Source organism: Pinus tabuliformis, chromosome 9, assembly GCF_031772625.1.
Source record: "Pinus tabuliformis cultivar Carrire ecotype Pingquan chromosome 9, CPIR1, whole genome shotgun sequence".
In the NCBI taxonomy this organism is placed as follows: Eukaryota; Viridiplantae; Streptophyta; class Pinopsida; order Pinales; family Pinaceae; genus Pinus; species Pinus tabuliformis.
Genome location: NC_142307.1, coordinates 1,467,189,718 through 1,467,212,064, shown reverse-complemented (window position 1 = coordinate 1,467,212,064; position 22,347 = coordinate 1,467,189,718). Strand labels below are relative to the sequence as shown.

The 22,347-nt window shown below is 40.2% G+C and overlaps 1 protein-coding gene across 6 annotated transcripts in view; it reads left to right on the top strand.

Annotated features, from left to right (window-relative positions):
* Positions 1-2,605: 2,605 nt before the first annotated feature.
* LOC149154131 (thioredoxin-like 3-2, chloroplastic) overlaps positions 2,606-22,347 on the top strand; it is a 48,598-nt gene continuing 28,856 nt past the window's right edge. For 2 of the 6 annotated variants that reach the window (XM_089439008.1, XM_089439009.1), the window contains exons 1-3: positions 2,607-3,111; positions 4,205-4,279; positions 4,433-4,499. In XM_089439008.1, the coding sequence (XP_089295134.1) occupies positions 2,756-3,111; positions 4,205-4,279; positions 4,433-4,499 (498 nt within the window). In that variant the 5' untranslated portion in view covers positions 2,607-2,755. Of the gene's footprint in view, positions 3,112-4,204; positions 4,280-4,432; positions 4,500-22,347 lie in introns of all 6 variants that reach the window. The other 4 variants (XM_089439010.1, XM_089439012.1, XM_089439011.1 and 1 more) reach the window with 3 other exon arrangements.

Below are 22,347 nucleotides of genomic sequence, written 5' to 3'. Positions count from 1 at the left end.
AATAAAATTATTTCAATGTTAAAATTTAAATAATTTTTAACACTTTACACAGATTTTATAAAATTCCTATCATATTTTTATAAAAAAAAATTTCCTGTGAATTTTCCCATTATATATGTTTTTTTACCACATTTACCAAATTATACTCATATTAATATCAAATTCATACTGGAACCATAGTATCATGTTGAGATACCTTAACCCCAAAAGTGGAACCATACTAACATGTTGAGATACCTTAATCCCAAAAGTATAAGAGTAGTCTAACTATTCTACATTTTGGTCTTTTTTGGATATATTTTCTCATCAATTTTATCCAAAATGTAGTAAGGATTTATTGGAATTAAAATTTGAGCTATGTAATTTACTTAATCCAAATACCTCAAGAATTTATTATCACTAAATCTATTTATACATTAAAAAACACAATTTGAAGGCATAGTCTAACTTATAGATGAAATAACCTTTTTTAGGGCATTTTTCCTGGCTAATTTTAACCAAATTTCGTCAAAGATTTTTAAAAACTTGAGTTTAAGTTGTTTAATCTGTAAAATTTGAGTGCCCTAGAGTTTTTTCAGGTGCTTAATCCATTTGTGCATTCAAAATGGTATTTTAAACAATATAAAATCACAATCTTGCTTGAAATTGTATCATTGGATTCCAATGAAAAAAACTATTTCGTCTATAAGTTAGACTACGCCCAATTTAAACAATGAAAAAATATAATATAACCAAAGTAGCTATTACCAAAATTCCTTTAAGACTAGGAGATCCCAGAGGATGATAATGCTAAACCAATTGATTGTACATGTGGTAAACTAGAATTTGCTTGTTTTAATGATAATCTATGAGCATGGTGGACCCTTCCCATTCTCCAATTCATATCCTTGTAGGATATAAATAATGTCTAATAAGATTTATGAAAAATGTGTAATAAGTCTTTTCGCACACTGGACCACCCTTTATATATAGCTCCACATTGTATTGAGTTGTTAGTATGAATTAATTATGATTAGGGTCCACATATGTCGAAAGACCAACAAGGGACAAGATAACATGCCAGGGGCGAGATAACTACATATCCTCTCCCACCACACCTGCAAGTGATCTTTGGGATCTAAAGAAAATTTATGTAATTTGTATTCAATTAGAGATAAACTCTGTAATGAAATGTAGAAAGCACTGAAGAGCTAAGTTTTCACGTTTTCAAGTAGTAGATCTTGAAAGTTAACAAAGTTCTATATTTTGTATTCAGTCATAAATAAAGTTTGAAATGAAACGTAAAAAAACTAAAGAGCTAAAATTTCAAGTAAAATAATCTCATTTTATAATAAAATTATTTCAATATCAAATTTTAAATATTTTTTAACATTTTATACAATTTTTTATAAAATTCTTATCATATTTATAATTATTTTTTTTTACATATAATTTTTCTAATATATATGCTTTTGTATCATATTTACCAAATTATACCTATATTAATATCATATTCATATTGCAACCATAATATTCTATTGAGATACCTTATCCTAAAAATATCAGAATAATTTAACAATTTCAGATTTTAATTTTTTAAAATATATTTTCTTATTAATTTTATCCAAAATATAATAAAAACTTATTAAAATTTAAATTTGAGTTATATAATTTACCTAATCTAAATATCTTAAATATTTATTAACACTAAATTTATTTATACTAACCTAGATCCATCTTAACTTCGAACCTATCAAGCACCGAGAGGGATCAAATCTCTCGAGGTGCAAACCTTTCCTCAAGTTTTGCACTAAAAAAATAGGTTTGCACCTCAAGAGATTTGATCCCTCTCAGCGCTTGATAGATCCGGAGTTAAGATGAATTTAGGCTGGTTAGATTGATTTTTAAATAGGGCCGACATTAGATTAAAAATGTTAAATGTTAAACATTATGTTTACATTTACATTTACATGTTTACATTTTTATGTGGCATCTACCCCCATACTGGGTTGTTTACATTTACATTCACATGTTTACGTTTTATGTGAGATCTACCCCATACTGGGCTGTAAAGCACCTCTCGACGCAACAATAAAATTTATTAACTCTAAATTTATTTATATATTAAAAAACTATAAAAAACAATGAGACAAAAAATCGTAAAGTTTAAAATCTATAACAATCTATAACATGTTTCCAATTTTTTTTCAAAATCTTACCAGAATTTCCATTATTCACAAAATTATAACCTAGAGTACTCTCAACCAAAATACCTATCACCATCACTGTAACGAAGTCTACTCTATGCTTTTGGTCCTCGTTTCACCATCACAGGCATCACTTTAACCAAGTCTACCCTATGCTTTTGGTCCTTGTTAGGTAAAAATCTTTATCAGAGATTTTTAGGAGATCTTTAAAATTTTGGTGTTTGAAGTCTATTTACAAATAATTATGGTTAAACAAACCTCTTTATCTATAAAATTTAGTATTTAGAATCGATTTGGCAACAGTCCTAGTCCTAGTCCTAGTCCCACCCGTGTACCACTACGATGAGCTAAACAAAACTATTAGCCTCTCTTGAGGTAAGGAGCTAAAAGCTAAATGTCTTTTATTGCACCCCACCTGCACGCTAGATCTGACGTATGAAACCCACGCAAAGACATTTTAAGGATCATTATGGCCAACGTGACTCTGAAATCATCTAGTAATTTGTGACTAGAGAAACATTCATTTCTACAATATATGTCGCAGGCTGATTGCTGAGAGCTGTCTAGTTATGGCGATTAATGCCACAAATTATCGTCATATACTACCATGTTGCAAGGTTTCTGATGATGAGCAATTGGCACCAATCGGGAGGCTCTCAATGACTGGTTTTGGGATTAATATTGACAGGAGAGTCCATCGGCCATTATTAAGACATGATATGTTGGGCTTTGGCTCTGGACTGCAAAAGAGGCTCACGACATTATCGGGACGTTCTGGAAGAGGAGTGAGGAAGGTTGCAGCCATGTACCAACAAGATTTTGATATGCCAACCTCACTGGAGCTCGAACCCATCACCTCCGAGGAGCAATTCGATCAAATCCTAGCGGAAGCCCAGCAGCGTTCAGAGCCTGTAATAATTGAGTGGTAACTTCAAGCTCCCCTTTTTAGTAGTTTGTTCTAATCTGAAACAATTTGTCTAGATTTTCTACGAAGCCTGTATGCCATTCAGTGGTCACAAGATCAATCTCCATGGAGCCATAATAAATTTAAACCAGGGATACGGTCCATGCAGGAGAATTGACTTATGAATTGGGGCAATACACATTCACATCGAGTTAGAGAGGGGACAGACATATACTATATCGCAACGACTTGGAAGACAATAATTGGGCCGAATTGGGAGATTCAATAACAGTAAGGGTTTATTATAGAGCAAGATTGCCTAAAAACTTATTATAACATGGTCTCACCATCTGAGAATGGACAATAAGGATGGAATGAGAATTATAAGCACATATCGGAGGTGCTTCCAGAAACATGCCCTGACGAGTAGCTATTCCTTAAGCTTGTCGACTTCTTTCTGAGGAGTAACCATTCCGCAAAAAACGCCCGGAACTGGCTTATCCCTGCGAAACTCATACCATATGGGTGGGGCAGCAGACCGCAGCAAGGATAGGACCCCGATGAACGCTTAACACTCCCTCCACCTCAATGCTCATCAGTGAACTAATTCCCTGTTGGCAAATTATGATATTTTCCTGTGCTAAGATAAAGAAAGAGAGTTTTGTCTGTTGGTTCAGTTCCCAGTATCTTGGTGCTTGCACCCCCTTCCATCTACCTGTGAATCCCACACGTGACATGTTGCAGGATACTGACCCCACTCTGGGCGAAACCGGTGAGTTGCTATAAAGAAAAAGAATAAAAAATAGGTTTTTGTTTAGGGACTGCTGGAATGTCAACTGTGAATTAGTGGTGTCTAGCTAAAATCCCATGGAGTCATTTTACCTGGGGTTTCCAGCTCCAGTGACAACTGGTAACCCACATGGACTTAGTGTGCTCTCCTTGTGTTACGTTTCCTGCCTTGAGGAGATTTTATGAATCAGATTGGACCAAATGTTATCAGAAGGTTGGAGGTGTTTGATTGCTAAGTTTTCTAGGCCATAACTGCTAAACCTTTTGTTTCTTTGTCCAGGATCTTCTAGGCCATAACTGCTAAACCTTTTGATTCTTTGTCCAGGATGGCATCATGGTGCAGGAAATGTATATTTTTAAAGCCTAAATTGGAGAGGCTTGCAGCGGAATTCTATCCGAGGTATGCCTGTTTTGTATCGTATTTGGTGTGGTTATAATCTTTAGGATTATGTGCATACATTCTTAAGCTCGATTACATTGCTCAAACTCCTCGTGGAAGTTAATTGAGATGATTATCATTGCTGCTGAACTCAGTTGTTGTGACTTGGTGCAGAGTTAGGTTCTACTGTGTAAATGTTAATGCAGTTCCACAATCACTTGTAGACCGTGCCGAAGTAGTTGTAAGTTTCTCTCTAGACATTTCTGAATAATCTCTCTTTTGTTTTTCAAAGGGGAGAGGGGGTTGAAATAAATCCTGCAAATGGTTGCTCTGCAGACTGTCTTACATGCTTGATTCAAAATGTCCATTTTAATGGTTCTGAAGATTGTCTCCATTCTTGATTCAAAATGTCCATTTTAATGGTTATTGTCTCCTGTCTTTATTCAAAATCTTCATTTTAATTTTCTTTCATATGACTGAATTTGATCTTTGTAAAGCATATTTATAGTATATACCAAGCACGTGTGTCACGCCCCCAGGCCTACGATAGTCTTTTAACCGTACTTGGCGAGGTGCGGCATCACCGAACACTTTCTTTTTACCAATACTTATGTTCATGGACTACGCCTAACCATTAGTCTACTTAGTTTGTTTTTCGCAACCAAGTATTATTATGTTTTCTTTATACCAATGAACACCCATACACATTCATTATCATCAACAATTATACAAGAGAACACAATTGCACAGTATAAAGGGAGGGGCAACTCCCTGAACAATGAGTTTGCCCGATATCAATATATTATTCAACTTTACAATGTTTACAAAGCTTTACAAGTATACTTGGGAAACACCAAGTTTCATACTTAGCCAATTTTACATCAAGGCAACACCTCCGTGTGCCAACCAAAGTTCCTTGCCTGAGTTGGGCGGGCGCGCCCTCACACGAGCTGCCAATCGCTCCTCAACTGAACTTTGTTTCGACGGGCGGGTGACCTCACCCAAGTCACCCTCTTCACACTTCGCACGGCGGGCGGGCGACTTACCCAAGTCACCCGAAGACACCTTCGTTTACTTCTGCACGGCAAGCGGGCGACCCACCCGAGTCACCACCTGCGCTCCTCGTCCGAACGACGGGCGCCTTCACTCGCGCCTTCCACCCTTCACCAAACCTGTGTGCTATTCTCCGTGTAGCTTTGCCTGTGGAGCGGGCGCATAGAACTGCGCCTCCGCTCGACCTCCTGCACTTTTTCGCATTGCTCCTTTGATGTAGAGCGAATGACCAAGTTCAAATGATTCCTTTCAATTCTCCAACGTTCAACAATATATATGCTTCACGCATGGTCGTGCCACCCATGGCCGACCTGCGCTTCTATGTTCAACCGACGCCTTTGTATGCCTATTTGATGGGTCGGCCCATCGACCAACGCCCCAAGTTACATTCCTTTGTTGTCGGCTTGTTCGAATGAACCCACCAACTCGTCCTCTATAAATATACATGACTCGCTTTTCACTTTCGCACGCGTGCATCAAGTGTTTGCTTTGCCATTTGTTAACTCGTCCAACCGTGCGCTCGTTTGCTCGCCAAATTCATCACACTTCGCGTGGCGGTCGTGCCTTGGACCGCAGGTCCTTACATCCTCCCCCACTTGAAATCATTGTTGTCCTCGACAATATCTTGTCCCGGCAACCATCTGTCACCAAGCTATCCATACCAATGCATACACCCCATCGGTATGTCATACATCGGAAACCATCTCAATCCATGATCATCAACCACCCTGTCACAATCTCCACATGCTGCTCTCCATCGTGGAAGGCTGGCCCCTCCATCTCAAGCTACATGCTTTCTGCGACATATCGTGTCGATCTCATCATGTGTCGTCTTCGTGTGAACTGCTACCATGATACTCCAACATAATGCTAACACATCTCTGCACACCGCATGCCCTCATGACTCGAACTAGTTGGGTGATCAGTCCAACTGTCACGCTAAAACCATGAGAATGTACATCCTCATGCCATCACCAGTCGTTTCTTTGAACATCCCGTCACATCCTCAGCTCGATCAAGAATCCATCTCCATACAAGTGTAAGCCATGCTCAGGTCCATGAAGTAATCTCCATCTCATTTGCAACATGCTGTCCATGATGTTTGGTACTAATGTGCTGCATGAAATCAGCCACATCTACCCCAACATCATCATCTATCTGCAAAACATCCATCTCCTCAAAGTGAAGAGATCGTCTCATCAAACTTTGACTCTCGATGTGCCACATCCAAGTCCATGAAGCAACCTCCATCACATCTGTAATGTACCATCCCTCAAGTTTGCCATAGAAACAAGTATACACCTATCTCATCTATCCATGTGCTGCCCATGATCATAGATCAATCAGCTCCCATGTGTCAAAAGTGGTTAAGTCTCGGCTCAACCCATGCCCAAGTGTTGCCACCAAGGCATCATCATCGTTGTAACTCCATCACTCCAAAGTGTCTCATATTGATCCTCCACATCAAGTCACTCTTCCAAGCTACACCCATACATGTACTCGAAATTATGCATCCCATTCTGCATCAAAGTCTCTGACCTCAGCTCCTCAATGCATCAGATCCTCCAAGTCCACCATATATGAAGTCCCCAAAAGTCACAACCTCATGTCATCATGAGCTCCATGAGTCATCTCCAACCAACACTCTAGCAAGCATACAAGTCTTGGCCCAAAGGTCTCTGCAAGATGCCTCAGCTCTCTATGTAGTAGGAATGCTCCATAGTCTGCTCACAACTTCATCCAAGTCCATGGCCTTGTTGTACAAGAGTGCACAACCTCTCCATCGGCTCATAAATAATAAGTCTCCATGTCCTACCAACGATCTACCTGCACAACATCCTTGCCTTGGCATTCCTCATTGGATGCCCATAAATGACATCTCTACAAGTGCTCCTGCACAATGTCCCTACATAACACTGCCATGCTCAATGTCTCCAACCTGATGTCCATGACTAAGTTGCCCATGTAGTCCAACCAAGTAGACCCATCACAACAATCGGTCATCCTCATCCAAGTCTGCAATCTTTGGTCTAGTGAACTCGGTCACCCAACCATATCATCATCACATGAGTCTCTCCATCATAGCTCCCCCACTAAAGGTTCCACCAAGACTTGCTCTTGGTCTCGGCCATGAGAAGTCCACCCAAGCAACTCAAGTGTGTGCCCTTCTCCAATCTGTCCATGAGTCATGCCGGGCACTTAGCCAATTCTCCATGTGGCTAAAGCATGACCCATTCTTCCACAACGATCATCATGTTCCTCCCTTGTCACGGGCCTTTGTACCTTCTACCATAAGGTCACAAACAACCCCAACAAGTCCTGCAACAGTCAACAATCCTTGCTTCTCCATACAAGGTCTCATCATAGACATCCATGGTAAGATCCTCCCTTGCATCGGCAAACTGACTTTGCTCTTCCCTGCATACGGTCCATCCACCAAATGCTCAAATGAAACACAAGTATCAATAGTACTTACATCATCATCATCATGAGGCTCCTCCATGTGAGTATCCTCATCCATCCATGTCTGCAAACTGCACGATCCTGACCCAACTTGATCAACCTCAAGTTCATCCTCCATCGTTGTCACATCTGCAACATCCTCAATCATCACGGCTTCCTCTTCCTTGTTAGCACAATCTGCAACTTCATCCTGCTCCATTGTCCAACCAAGTTGAAGAAATTCGTCTTCAACATTCTTTTCCAAGACTTCAAGTTTATCTCGAATCCGGGGGTTCTCTTCTTTCAATCGCTTCAACATGTATAAGGTAAGCAAGAGCTTCCCTTCGCATTCTTCCAAACCTGCCATGTCTTATCGTTCAGCTTGGTCCAAGCACTAAGCTTCACCTCTGCTAAACCCGTTTCACCATTCACCTGAATCACCCTGATATTCCACCTGTCACCTGCAAAGCTTGAACTTAATTTCAAGTCTTCGGTCTTCGTAGAATCAACTCCTTGACTCAGTTTACCAAGTTCCCTGCAACCATGAACCAGCCCTTGTTCCACTTGTATGTGAAACCAGCTTCCTTCACGTGCAAGTCCCTGCTTCCACTGTCATCAATTGTCAAGTGTATATGCACTTGCTTCTCCCAGCTTTTTGCAAGACTTCTCCAAGTCTTCAAACTAGCTCTGATACCAACTGTCAAGCCCCTAGGCCTACGGTAGTCTTTCAACTGTACTTGGCGAGGTGCGGCATCATCGAACACTTTCTTTTTATCAATACTTATGTTCATGGACTACGCCTAACCATTAGTCTACTTAGTTTGTTTTTTGCAACCAAGTATTATTATGTTTCCTTTATACCAATGAACACCCATACACATTCATTATCATCAACAATTATACAAGAGAACACAATTGCACAGTATAAAGGGAGGGGCAACTCCCTGAACAATGAGTTTGCCCGATATCAATATATTATTCAACTTTACAATGTTTACAAAGCTTTACAAGTATACTTGGGAAACACCAAGTTTCATACTTAGCCAATTTTACATCAAGGCAACACCTCCGTGTGCCAACCAAAGTTCCTTGCCCGAGCTGGGCGGGCGCGCCCTCACACGAGCTGCCAACCGCTCCTCAACCGAACTTTGTTTCGACGGGCGGGCGACCTCACCCAAGTCACCCTTCACACTTCGCACGGCGGGCGGGCGACTTACCCAAGTCACCCGAAGACACCTCCGTTTACTTCTGCACGGCGGGCGGGCGACTTACCCAAGTCACCCGAAGACACCTCCGTTTACTTCTGCACGGCGGGCGGGCGACCCACCCGAGTCACCACCTGCGCTTCTCGTCCGAACGACGGGCGCCTTCACCCGCGCCTTCCACCCTTCACCAAACTTGCGTGCTATTCTCCGTGTAGCTTTGCCCGTGGAGCGGGCGCATAGACCTGCGCCTCCGCTCGACCTCCTACACTTTTTCGCATTGCTCCTTTGATGTAGAGCGAATGACCAAGTTCGAATGATTCCTTTCAATTCTCCAACGTTCAACAATATATATGCTTCACGCATGGTCATGCCACCCATGGCCGACCTGCGCTTCTATGTTCAACCGACGCCTTTGTATGCCTATTTGATGGGTCGGCCCATCGACCAACGCCCCAAGTTACATTCCTTTGTTGTCGGCTTGTTCGAACGAACCCACCAGCTCGTCCTCTATAAATATACATGACTCGCTCTTCACTTTCGCACGCACGCATCAAGTGTTCGCTTTGCCATTTGTTAACTCGTCCAACCGTGCGCTCGTTTGCTCGCCAAACTCATCGCACTTCGCGTGGCAGTCGTGCCTTGGACCGCAGGTCCTTACAACGTGGCTCCTATGCCAAGATTTTACTTCTTACTAGATCTTACCACTAGATGAACTCAAAATATTTTTTTCACATGGAACATATTTTTATATTCTATATGAGGAATATATATGTTTCAGTCCCCGAGGGACTATCATTTTCAATAATTACGCTGGAAGCCATTACATCATAGCTCATCATGTCACTTGTGAGATTTGACCTTTGGTGGGGAAGATCAATCGTTCCTCCCAACCACCTGAGATAAACCCAATTGACAATTCAAAATATTACCTTTTTTAAATTTCTTTTAGTCTCAATTACCTTCTATACAAAAAACATAGTAGATTTAGGTAAGGAATTTCATTTTTCTTTTCATATTTGAATGCAGTGCTTTTCTTCATGTTTAAGGAATTTCATTTTTCGTTTCATATTTGAATGCAGTGCTTTTCTCCATGTTTCCACTAACTTAGAGGCAGCTGGGGGATGTCCCTGTCTTCCTCTCCTCAAATCCAATCTAATTTTTTATATATACATGTCCAAGGAAAAAACCAAAGTTTAAAATAACTAATCTGCCTGAACACTAACGAAAATATAAACCATCAATAACCTACAGACTTCTTAGATTTTTTCCCTTTACATCTCCAAGGAAAAAACCAAAGTTTAAAATAACTAATCTTCTTGAACACTAACGAAAATATAAACCATCAATAACCTACAGACTTCTTAGATTTTTTCCCCTTATGTTACTTGTCCATGTTGTGTTAGTAGCTCGGGTAGGTACTTCTGCACAGGCCTATGTGTCTAGGCATGTAGAAGTTGCCCAAGATCTCCTTAGAGCACCTGCTCAAGTGTGAGCAAGTTACTAATGTAACTTAGCCTAAGTCTAACTTAGGAAAAAAACACATATTATTATGTTGGTTTATTATGCTAAAAGAAATTTAGGAAAAGTAAATAATTTACTTTAGTTATTATGTTTTATTCTCAGCAATTGATTTCAAGTGAGGCAAGATCTAATTTCGGTCGTTAATCATTTTGAGATTAGGGTTAAGATTAGGGATTTAGCTCAATGTAAAGTTATAAAAGGAAGGTTAAGGAGAGGAGAAAGACATACTACACCAACATAAGATTGAGAGAGGCATCTCAATGAGCAGTGTGCTGGGTCTGAGGGAGCACAAGGAGGCTAGAGATCCAGATTTGTAGAAAAGATTGAGCACCGATCTAGGGTAGATCTGCAGGATTAGATCTAGTTTTATTTGTATTTTGTATTTTCTTAGTTGGATCATTATCCCAGGACGGGAGCCCAAGTAGGTTTTGAGTCATTGTTAATGATGAACTGATTTGATTGGGCATAATATATTTGTGTCATTTTATGAGAGTGGTTGTTATATTTTTGCTTTTGCTGAATGTTGAACTTAGTTGTGCCTTTATTCAGTAGATTTGTAGTATGCTAGGTCAATGAAGTGTCGGGTGCTAGGTTCAAAGAAAAATTAACATGGTATCAAAGCTTGATCTTTGAGAATCGATCTTAAGGTGTACGAGCATAATTTTTTTAAGGAGACCGATGTAAATGGCTGAACAACTGTATCCCGGAGGTGGGAAATATTTTTAGGGCATGTTACCTCAAAATCTAGCAGGCCTTGGAGAGGGAAACCTTACAAGACAAGAGCTAGACAAAGTGTTAACAATGGGGTAGAGGCCCAATGTCACCTCAGCCAAAACCCCTTGCTCTTTACAGACTTTCACCGATGGGAGGAGTCTCGGTAGGAGGGAGATCACTTAAAATAGATATGCTAGGTATAAGGCACAAAGTGATCAAGCTAGAGCTCATTCAAGAGAGAGGCTCAATAATGGTTCAAGGCTTCAAGGAAGCAAAATGCTCTCTAAGAAAAGCCCTAGAAATCAAGGTTCAAGACCTAGGGTTTTGAGGTTTTTCGATGGTGATAGGTATTCACAAGGTCAAGAACAAAGAGAAATGGTTTCTTGCAAAGATAATCAACTATTCCAAGGCTCATGAAACCTTAAAGAAAGTCCTCAAGTTGAGGGAGAAGAAACTAGGGTTTCCCTCTTAGGGCAACACCTAGGGCAAGATATTTTGTGAATGAAATTTGAGTGGATGCCCACCAAAATGATAGGTCATGTAGCCAAGACCTACATCTTGATGTTTAGGCTCTCAAACCACCAAAAAGTCCCCTCCCTAAAATTTTGGTCCAAGCCCTATTTTTTCTCTCTAGGCTTAAAAGGATTGAATTTAAGGAGGAAATTTTGTGATGATCACAAAGACTTGGACTAGTGCCTTGTCCTTTAGGTATATGGATTCAAGGATGCTCAAGATAACCTAAATCTTTTCTAAGTAGGCTAAAAATTGATGCCCTAGGTATCAACTTCTAGCATTTACCCACTTCTAAGGAAAATGGAATTTGATGGAGAGTTATAAGAATTCCTCCACTAGGAACATTCATTACATGTTATACAATGAGTAACATATGCAATTCTCAACTAGATAACCTTTTCAAAAATTAATTTTCAACAATTAGGGCACAAATAAGCATCATCTAAAAGCAGTGATTTCATACATTAGACAAATTAGATAAAATTCATCAACAAGAAGAACTTACAAGACAACATGTAGTATATCCATCCATTCACCAAAGAAATAGCTCCAAAGACAATCCAAAATAGCTTCCAAACATTGAAATGCATCCAAGAAATCTCCAATAGCCAAGAAGGAACAAGTGTGAATTCTCTTATGAGGTTCGAATTCTCCAAGTGATGATGATGAGAGAATAGAATGATCTCTCTCCAATTTATACATGTCAAATGATCTCTAATTTAGCCTAAAACCCCTCAAGTTGTAAAATAATGGGCAAAACTGGATGAGATTACGAGCCAACCTCATCGCCAATGCAAAACATAACAATTAACCCACACAAGAGGCTAAAATGCTAACATCATGCATGCGTAGGCCCTTCTAGGGCATGTGTTGGGTTCTTCTAGTGCCAAGTCGTGTATAGAGGGCTCCAAAAATCCGGATGTAGGGGTTGGCCCCTAAATTTCCATGCAAATCATCATGTGGACCCCAATTTTGTGTTAGGGGCACAAAATGGGTCTCATGGGTCTTTTAGTGATAGAATAGACTAGTTCTGCTCCAACGTTGAGGGCTAGCCCTCCCATGCCTTAAGGGGTGAAACAAACCTCATATGGGCCTTAGATCAGTTGCGAAACCACATACATACTGCGAAGTGGTTCAAATGCATCATCTCATGAATAATGTGGGGCAAAGCATAGACTGCTGGGGTGCTATAGGTGCCCATGGAATGGAATGATGCTCGGTAAGTGATAGGAGTCCCATGGCTCTTAATGCTTCACCTGTAAGGTGTCATAATGCTCCTCTAGTGGGCTTGGACCCTAGTTAAGTTGCCTAGCCCATGATGAAAACCACCTGCCAATCACAAATTGTCCAGTGCTGCATCTTGACCATTAGGTACAATTAATCATTAGTGCATCTAAGTGAACCAAGCTTGTTAATCGAGGGCGAATTGAGACTTCATATAGGACTTCTCTTCAAAATTTTGGGGTTTTGATCACGTAATAGTGTTACCTCCCTAGGTAGGAGTGGCTAATAGACAACCCTATTAGGTATTCCCAGCCCCTAAGGGTAAAGACATGTCCTTGGTACATCCTTCAATCAATAGGTGGCATGTGAATAATGATGGAACAAAATGGATATGAAGGGGTCTCAGGGCCAAATGCCACGGGCAAAGGGGTAGCAATAATGAGGAAGTCCACATATTGGGTGTACAGATGTGAGGAGGGAGCAATCATGGTTGCATGAGTTACCTTAGCCTTTGTTTTTCCACCCCTCTTATTCGCCTTTTTCTTTTTCTTGATTTTTCTTTGTATTACTGCTCGAAGCTCTAGGAAATGAGAGCATGTTGTGAATGATGCATCGTAGTTATTGCCCCCTTGAAGGTGGGGCAGTTTATCGCCCACCAAGGGTTGGGACATGCATGGGGAGATCAATGGCCCTAGAAACTAGGGTGATGGCCATAATAATAAAGAATAAAATCTCATGCCTGACTTTTGCCCGTGTTCTATTATTAATGTCTTGGCCATCTTTTGCATTCTGTGATTTTCTTTTTCTTTTGTTTCTTGCTTGTGGCCATGATATGCTTTTAACTTTATTTTAGCTACATCAACCTCTGGGGCAACATTTCTAGGCCCGACCCAGATATGTGGATAAGGGGAGGGGGTGTGCTAGTGACCTATGGACCCAATGATCATGTGGACCCGGAGAAGGGAAATAGTGAATAGGGCTTGTAATGTGTGGAGGGAAGTGATAAATATGGGACGGGAAAACGAAACCACACTACCTAAATTGGGGTTTCCCAAGTAGTGCCCTTCCTAAAGCCATAGGCCAATAGGGGAGATCCCACAGGAATAGGATTGAAGATTAATCCCCCATTTAAGGTGAGGGAACAAAATCACGGTCAAAACCCTTCCTTCTTCCAAGTCACCCAACAATCCATGCCAAATGCCCAAATGAAAAACAAACATAAGCACTCGATTGCACAATGAATAACATACTTTTTGGGTTGGATTGCCCACCTTATAACAAGTGCTCTTGAAAAATGGGCGAGGATTCAGGAAACATATGACTGATGTCAGTGGTCGAGATAAAGTGGCTCGTCACATTGGTTACAAGATGGCTGTTAGGGGCTACTGGTTGCCTGTTGGAAGAAGATGAATAAGAGAAAATTTCTCCTAGGGGTACCCACTTTTGGTGTGTAACATTTGGCTCTAACTGGGACTTGAGCTCACCGTAGAGTGCATGATCAGGGTTGTGGGGGAGCAGCTCCCCCCCTCGAACCTACTCCTGGAGCGCACTCCGAGCGGGAGCGACCCCGGGGGCGCGCTCCGTAAAAAAATATCCGCTCCATGCCAATTCAGGAGTGATATAGGGAGCTATTGAAGATTGGAAACAATTTTTTTTGAGTGGGGCAGTGAAACGTTCAAGCCTATGGCCCTAGTGTTGATATGTAGTTCATGGTAATGTTAAATTCTTAAAGTAAAAGTGACATCTTTCATTTTCATCCTTTTACTTAAATTTTTAACATTACCATGAAATGACTCAGGATGTTTTAGAGTGGTTTCGACCTCATTGAATTTCATATGGAGAAAGTAGAATTTTAGATCTCACTCAAAATCCAACAGACTTATCATTTTTTCAGGATTGGGGGGATTGCAATGTTTCCATTGGATTTTGTCATGTACTAGGGTATGGAACTTTCATTTAATCAAGAGCACCTAGCCCTTTATGGGGGGGAGACTCCTAATAATCAAGAGCATCTAGGGTACTAAGGTATGGAATTTGTATTTAATCAAGAACACCAAGGTCATTTGACTATGTAGGAGGAGACTCCCAATAAAGCACGAGACAAGAAATTAGAAATTTCTCGTGGCAAGAGGGTCAAGCAATAGATAATAGATTTACTTGTCTTTTCTAGTTTCTAGTACTTTTTATAACTATTGACTCTTTCATATTTATTATGGTATTTTTTGTAAACAATATATGACAATTTAAGTTTGAAGTTTGAAGTTGGCATTTATAACTCATTGGTAATGAATTATGAATATGATGCTTCGTGAAAGTTGAAACATTTCATTTCATGTTAGATATTCTTTGTTATCGTTTGGTTACTTAGTAATGGTAATAGTTACAAGTACAAGTTATAACTTTAGTGATCAATGATGTTATATATTGAATTTTGAAAGCTTGAAACTTTAAGATTGATGAATCATGAGACTCGATATGTTGTATGTTACTAACTTGTGGACGTGGTTGATGAAGATTATAACTTCTAGATGATTGATGTTATATTTTTCAATCCATGTTTTTTATATCTAATTCATCATTATACATGCTTTTGTTGACATATATGCATCAAAATATATATTATATAAAAATTTGCTCCTGATTTGCTCCCAAACTGGGAGCTTTTGAAAATGTCGCTCACCGCTACCACTTCCGTTCCCCACTTCTGCTCCCACTCCCAAGTAATCATGCACATGATCCATGTACTCGAACGAGGAAGTCATGAGAACTCCAACAATCTTCTAGGACGTAGATCTGTACCCTGCATATCACAATACAACAATTGGAAGCATGTGCGTTGGGCGTACTTTTATTGCCCATGATTTTCATCAAATAATAAAATTATAAATCCATATAGAAAAATAAATCTATACTAAGATGCAAGTCTAATCTACAATGCAATCTAAGCTATCATGAGAGCATATTATGATGATGTTAGCTATGCAAAATAAGCATGCAATGCATCCTACACTATCATGCATGCTATGTTATGCTAGTGCTAAGTATAGTCATACAACCAATGTAACCAACATATCATCAGATCAACATCATACTTCCTACCCCTATGATTAATTATGATATGAATTTGGGAGCAAACATAATAATTATGACACTCATGCTAGGTCACAAGAATTAGTTGCATTAAGTAGTGGTGAAGCTGAATACATTGCAACATGTGAAGCTAGTAGAGAAGTTGTTTGGTTAAGGAAGTTGTTTTCTGATTTGTTTGAAGGACCAATGGACCCTACAATTATACATTGTGACAACACCAGTTGCATAAGTTTGTCTGAAGACCTCGTATTCCATGGAAAGACGAAGCACATAAACAACAAGTATCATTACATACGAAAATTGGTGCAAGATGGGGTGGTGCAGCTACAGTATATCTCCACTGATGAACAGGTAGCTGATATTTTGACAAAATATCTTCCTAATAAGAAGCTTAAATACACAAGCTTGGATTGATTGATATCTCCTCCCTAGTTGAGAGGGAGAGATAGACACATCATTCTTGTCTTCACTTTGTGAAGAAAGAATGGAGGATTGGGTAAGCATCTAATTTCCTATACTCTTTGAGGATGAGGTAGGGCATCCAATAGGTAAGAGTAGTCGAAGAGTCAATTCCTTGAGGATGTATTAATCCAAGACAAGAATGGTCCTAAAAGGACATACTTTGTGAACATCCAGATGGGGTATGTGCCTTGAGAGACAATGATGATGGTGTTTATAAGTTATTCTCTCCCCAATAATTGTGCTCTAATCTTGTGAAGAGATAGAGCTGTTAGTCAAGGCCTTGCTATATGACCATTGACAATGCTGGTTGGTATAGATGCAATGAGATAAGTTGAAAAGATAGCTTATGAGATGGCTTACCAATCCGACTCTTCTTATGAGATCTCTTCAGTATGAGAATGCCCTTGTACCATTATGAATACCTCCCTAGTTAAGAGGGAGTGTTGAAATATGTAACTAGGTTTGGTCTTCATATGTACTCTTGATTCTTGTATATTGTAAAATGAAAAAGAAAATTATTATTATTATTTTTTGTAGCATGGGTTTCATGCTCAAGGTCAATTTATTTTAGGTCAAAGCACCCATTGAGTGCTTCTAGGTTTTGTCATAGAGTCAAGAAGTCAAAGAGTCATTGTCATATGTAAAAGACCCCATTGGGCATCTTGTAACATGTCAAAAGAATTATTTTTGAGTCAAAAGTGTCAAATTACCCCTCCAAGACCAAGTCGGCTTGGCAGAGGAGAAGTCAACCTAATTAGGGCAATTCATACTCCTGGAAGGGCTATAAATAAGAGACCATTCAACCTCATTTGCTCACTTTCTCATTCACTCATCAATCAAGCGAAGGACAAGCAGAAGAAGAAGGCAAGCGAAGAACTAGAAGGAAGAAGGAAGATGAATTTTTGGGTTTTTACACACACTCTCTCTCTCACGTGCGAAGGTAAGGTAGGGTTTCTGCAACATCAAGGCTGAAGTTTTTGAAGTTGCAAGGGAAAAGTCGAAATTGGTAGAAGATAAGTCAATTTGGTCTCCTACAAGTCCTAGAAGAGGAAGCAACCCAAGCAAAAGAAAGAGGAAGCCCTAAAAGCCCTAATTTCTCCCACATGTGTGAAAATTGGTGCTGTTGTAGGGGCCGGAAATTTCAGACCTGTAGTGAGGGCCAAAAATCTGAAGTTGGGGGTCGAAGTTCTGAAATTGGAAGAGATTTGACTTGGGAAGAAGCAACACATCCTCCATAAGGTCTGACTTGGTCTTGGAATTCGTCATTTGAAGAATCTATAAGAAGAGAAGAGATTTTTGTGGGTTTTCCTCTCTAGGAGAGGTTTTGGCCCTGGCTAGCAGCCTACATCTTGTGTCCTTGTGTACTATTGATCTTCATGTTTTGGTAGCTGTTTGATGATAAGAACAACATAATAATAAGAGAAGAAGAAGCTAATAATCAAGAAAAGTAAAAGAACATCACAAGCAATTATCAAGTCTAAGAGAAATCACTTCAATTGTAGCCCTATTGATTTCTCAACAAATTTGAGAGGGAACTCGTGGAAGGGTGTTTCAAGCAAGAGGGAGTTCAGTCTTTTAGGCTGCTACAACAAGCATTTAGAATTTCGTTAGTGTTTTGGGCAGCTACAACCATCTTTGTGTGCTATTTTGTGGTGTTTTTGGTAGCTACAACCATTATTGTGTGCTCTTTTGTGATGTTTTTGAGCAGGTTCAGCTACACCATGCATTTTGTGGTGTTTTGGGCAACTTTAATGACCATTTCCTGTGTGTTTATGTGAGCAACAAGATTTCTTGAAGTTTCTTGCTAGTTATTTAGTGTATTCGTAGGGTTTATGCTTCGATTATTCATTTTATTCTTGCAGATCCTTTTTTGTTTTGTATGCAACAACAATGGTTTCCAACCAAGCTAATTTTATTCTAGTGCCTAAGCCCAATAAAAGGATTGCTTACTTTTTCTGTTTGGTTTCATCATTTCATGTCACAAAGATTGCGAGAATACTTGTTGGTGGTTCATGAGAATGGCAGTGTGGTATCTGTAATAACTCGTATAAGGGATCTTAACCAAGAGTGATGGCACATCTTTTGTAAAAATGAGGAAAAGGTGTTGATTGTTGCCCAAAACAAGTGACACAACAGAGAACAGGAAATACCAGAGTAAGCAAGAAGAGGTTGATAGGATTAAAAAAGGACATGAATAACTTGCTAATCCTACTCTTTAGACTCCAAACATTGAGTCAAGGATTGTGCATGAAGCAAGGAATATGAAAGCAACTTAGTGACAACGATAACTACAAGCATAAAAAATTCTAAAGGTTCATTTTTTGCAATTGAAGAGTATAGAATAGCTAAAATGGTGAATGTTCAAGGGATACAAGAAGTTCAAAGAGTTGCAAGGGCCATCTTTGCTTGTGGTATCCCTTTTCATGTGGTTTGATCTTCGTATTGTCAAGATATGGTGAGAGAAATCTACACAACTCCTCAAGGGTTGAAGGGCCCAAACTATGAAAAACTTTGAACTGATCTACTGAAAAGGAGAATGAGCTTTTTGAGGATATGCTTCATGGAGTAGCTCCAGGGTTACTATTGTCTTGTATGGACAGACAAACACTAGGGGTAGGCCATTGATCAATATCATTGCCACTTTACCAGAAGGAGCAATGTTTTGAAGGTTGAATATTATTAAGGGGAGGTAAATGATAATTCATCGTTGATATTTTAATCAAAACTATTGAGCAAATAGGTCCTGCTAAGGTTGTGCAAGTCATCACAAATAATGCATTGGTTTGCAACGCCACATGTTTGATTGTCAAGAGTAGGTATGATCACATTTTTTGAACTTTTTGCATTGTCCATAATTTTATTTCTAATATTAGAAGAGATTGGCATTAAAGTTCCATGGATTAAGGAACTCACAAGACAAGGAAGGGAGATAATCAAATTCAACACCAACTGCCACCAATCTGAAGTAATACTTTGAGAATATTGTCAAAAGTTGGTGAGACAAGATGTGATGTGCCCAACCCCACTAACCCATAGCAGGGGGGAGTAGCTACTATGTAAGTCTAGCTCCTAGGGTATAGTTATGGGAATGAGACTTATAAATTTTGGACTTCTTTTTTTCTTTTTCTTTTGTACAAGTTCCCTTAGACTCAGAGTGACCCTTAGACTCAGAGTGACCCTCGCCATTACGCCTGTCTCGTCGAGACGAACCCGGTGATATGAACTTCGCCTTGACCGAGCCTTCGGATTGGGAGATCTTGCTTCTCAGAGGACAAACTAATCTTCTCAACCACATTTCCCATCTGCCACGTGTAAGTCTGCCATATGCCTGCATGTCAGTCGGGTGTGTGGAACGGTTGGGGCTAATCTAACTTGCCCAACACGCTCTTGCTTCTCTCGGCTCGACCCCCGATCTCTGACCTTATTGGAGTCAGTCTTACAACCTGTGTGATAAACCTTCTCACAATGGCCCGACTCCTGACTTTTGACTTGGTTTGGTACCCGACCTCCTAGGGTCCTGCTCTCAGTCCTTCGGCCTAGTCGAGGTCGGCCAGTCTCGACTTCTGACCTTCGACCTGAGCCTAACCGCCTAACTTGGCAAGGGGTCCATTTCTAACCAACCACCATGCTGTGCGATCTCAACAACCGGTCTGGGGTTGCCATGTGTAAGGTTTACCTCTTTGAGGTAGGATGAGGTTTAAGAAATCTGTGCTATAAGGTTAAAGCACTCCTCTCTGCGCCGCATTGAAGTGGATCTTGTTGATTTTTGTAGCATCGGATGTGTTCTAGCTACGAAACTTTGTGGAGAGGCTAGAATACATGTATTCTCTAAAACCCATAAATCGTTTCTGGAAATTCCACCTAGAGACGACTTAATTAAAATAATTAATCCTTTTTTTTAATGGTGCCTAAGTCTAAACTTAGGAAAACTGATTAATTAAAGGGTATTAATTAAGTCATGGTGAGAATCTTTTAGAAGAAGACATGGATTGATTTCTAGTTAAGCTTAGCCATCGATTATGTTTTAATCTTGGTCATTGAAGCCTCAACGAGAGATTATAAGAAGAAATTCGATGGGGGTTGGAGAATACACTTGAGGAGCAAGGAATTCGATATTGTTGGGAAATCGAACTCTAGAGTAGCAGCTGTGTGTTGCCGGAGGTGATTCAGTAGTTTCGAAGCAGTGAGAGAGGGGTAGGGATAGTAAGGCCGGAAGGAAGTTTTTCCAATCTGGTGAGTGCATAGCAGAGAGATAGCGTACTCCACAGAGAGGCTGACGTAGTGTAGAGCTTCAGAGGGAGATCCGTATTTTGCTGAGGAGAAGTCAAAATTTAGAGGCAGGAGTTGGAGTGGGAGCCCGGAGGCCAGAAGATCAAGTTTCCAGAGCAGCAGCTGATCAACAAAGTGAGAGAGACGCTGGTCCTAGCAGGGTGACGCAGATCTGTGTAGGTTGACGCAGAGGCAACGTAGAGCTAGCAAGGGCCAACTCATCTTGGGCTAAGGTCAGTGTCGGATCATCGGTGGAAGTGAGATTTTTCTCACTAGACTTCTGTCAGTAATTTTCTCTGTATGGAAAGCTAGATTTGAGCTTCCATAGATTTGTACTCAGATTTACTACTGCATAATAATAAAACCCTTAGCTGATGCACCGGTTTTCCCAATTTGGGTTTTTCCGAGGACATTGGTTTAAAAATAATGGTGTATTATTGTGTGTGTGCATCTATTCTTCCAGAGTTTTTATTTCTTTTATAGTATTGTATTTGTGAAGGTTGCAGTGTATTAGTTTTGATATTTATCGTAGAATGTAGTAAATAATTTGTTGAAGTTATTTAAACAAATAGAAGAAACTTAATCAGTTGTTGCAGTATGATTCGGGGTCTCTGAATTTTCACATGGTATCAGAGCACAGATAGAAGTCAGAGAGCTCAATAGCAGCAGAGGAGAAGGAGGTTCGAATTTCTGCGTAGGCAGCAGTTCGAAACCCTCAAGAGGCAGCGTAGTCCTTGGGCCAGGAGGGTCAGGTTTTGAGGAAAATTTATTTCTTTGAGAGAGTCGACAAAGAAATTAGATTTTCCAGATCAGAGCTTACCATAGACAAAGGGAGATGCAGTGTTTTCCTTGCAGAGTAGATCTTCAGTTGGGATGTAGTTATTTTGCAGTAGCTTGCTAGTGCAAAATAACGCCAAGAGGAAGGAAGAGCACACATTGAGGGAATTCTTTTTTCTAGCAAAGCAAAGCAGTAGCTGTGAGCAAATTTGCCCACTCAACAGGGAGTGCGTAGAGCCAGTCAGCTGCTGCGCAGAGGGGAAGAGGAGGAATTCGACTTTTTGTTGAGATGGCCACAAATGAGTAGGATCCATGGAAGAGTAGCAGATTAGATCCAATTGCTATAGATTTCTCTCATGGATTAGTATCCTTGCTACAGGAGCCCAACAAAATCAGTAGCAGGAGGATCACAGTGTTAGCAGACGCAGCTAGTCATTCAAATGACAGTTGCATAGCTAGTTGCAGTAAGTTTCTGGAAGATAGTTGCAGAACTAGTTGCATTGACACATGTAGTGTGAATTGCCTAGTTGCAGTATACAGGTGCAGTTCTAGCCAGGAGATTTCCAATGCAAAGCTTCGTAGTCTAGTTTTTAATGCAGGAGGATTGTGTGAATTGCCTAGTTGCACTATGCAGGTGCAGTTCTAGCCAGGAGATTTCTAGTGCAGAGCTTCGCAGTCCAGTTTTTAGTGCAGGAGGACTGTGTGAGTTGCCAGGAGGGAGTAGAGAGATTTCCCATAGGGAGATTGAGACTCGGAGGGAGTCTAGTTTCATAGGGAGTAGCCCTATGAAGTCTAGTACTTCAAGATCTGGGGAGATCA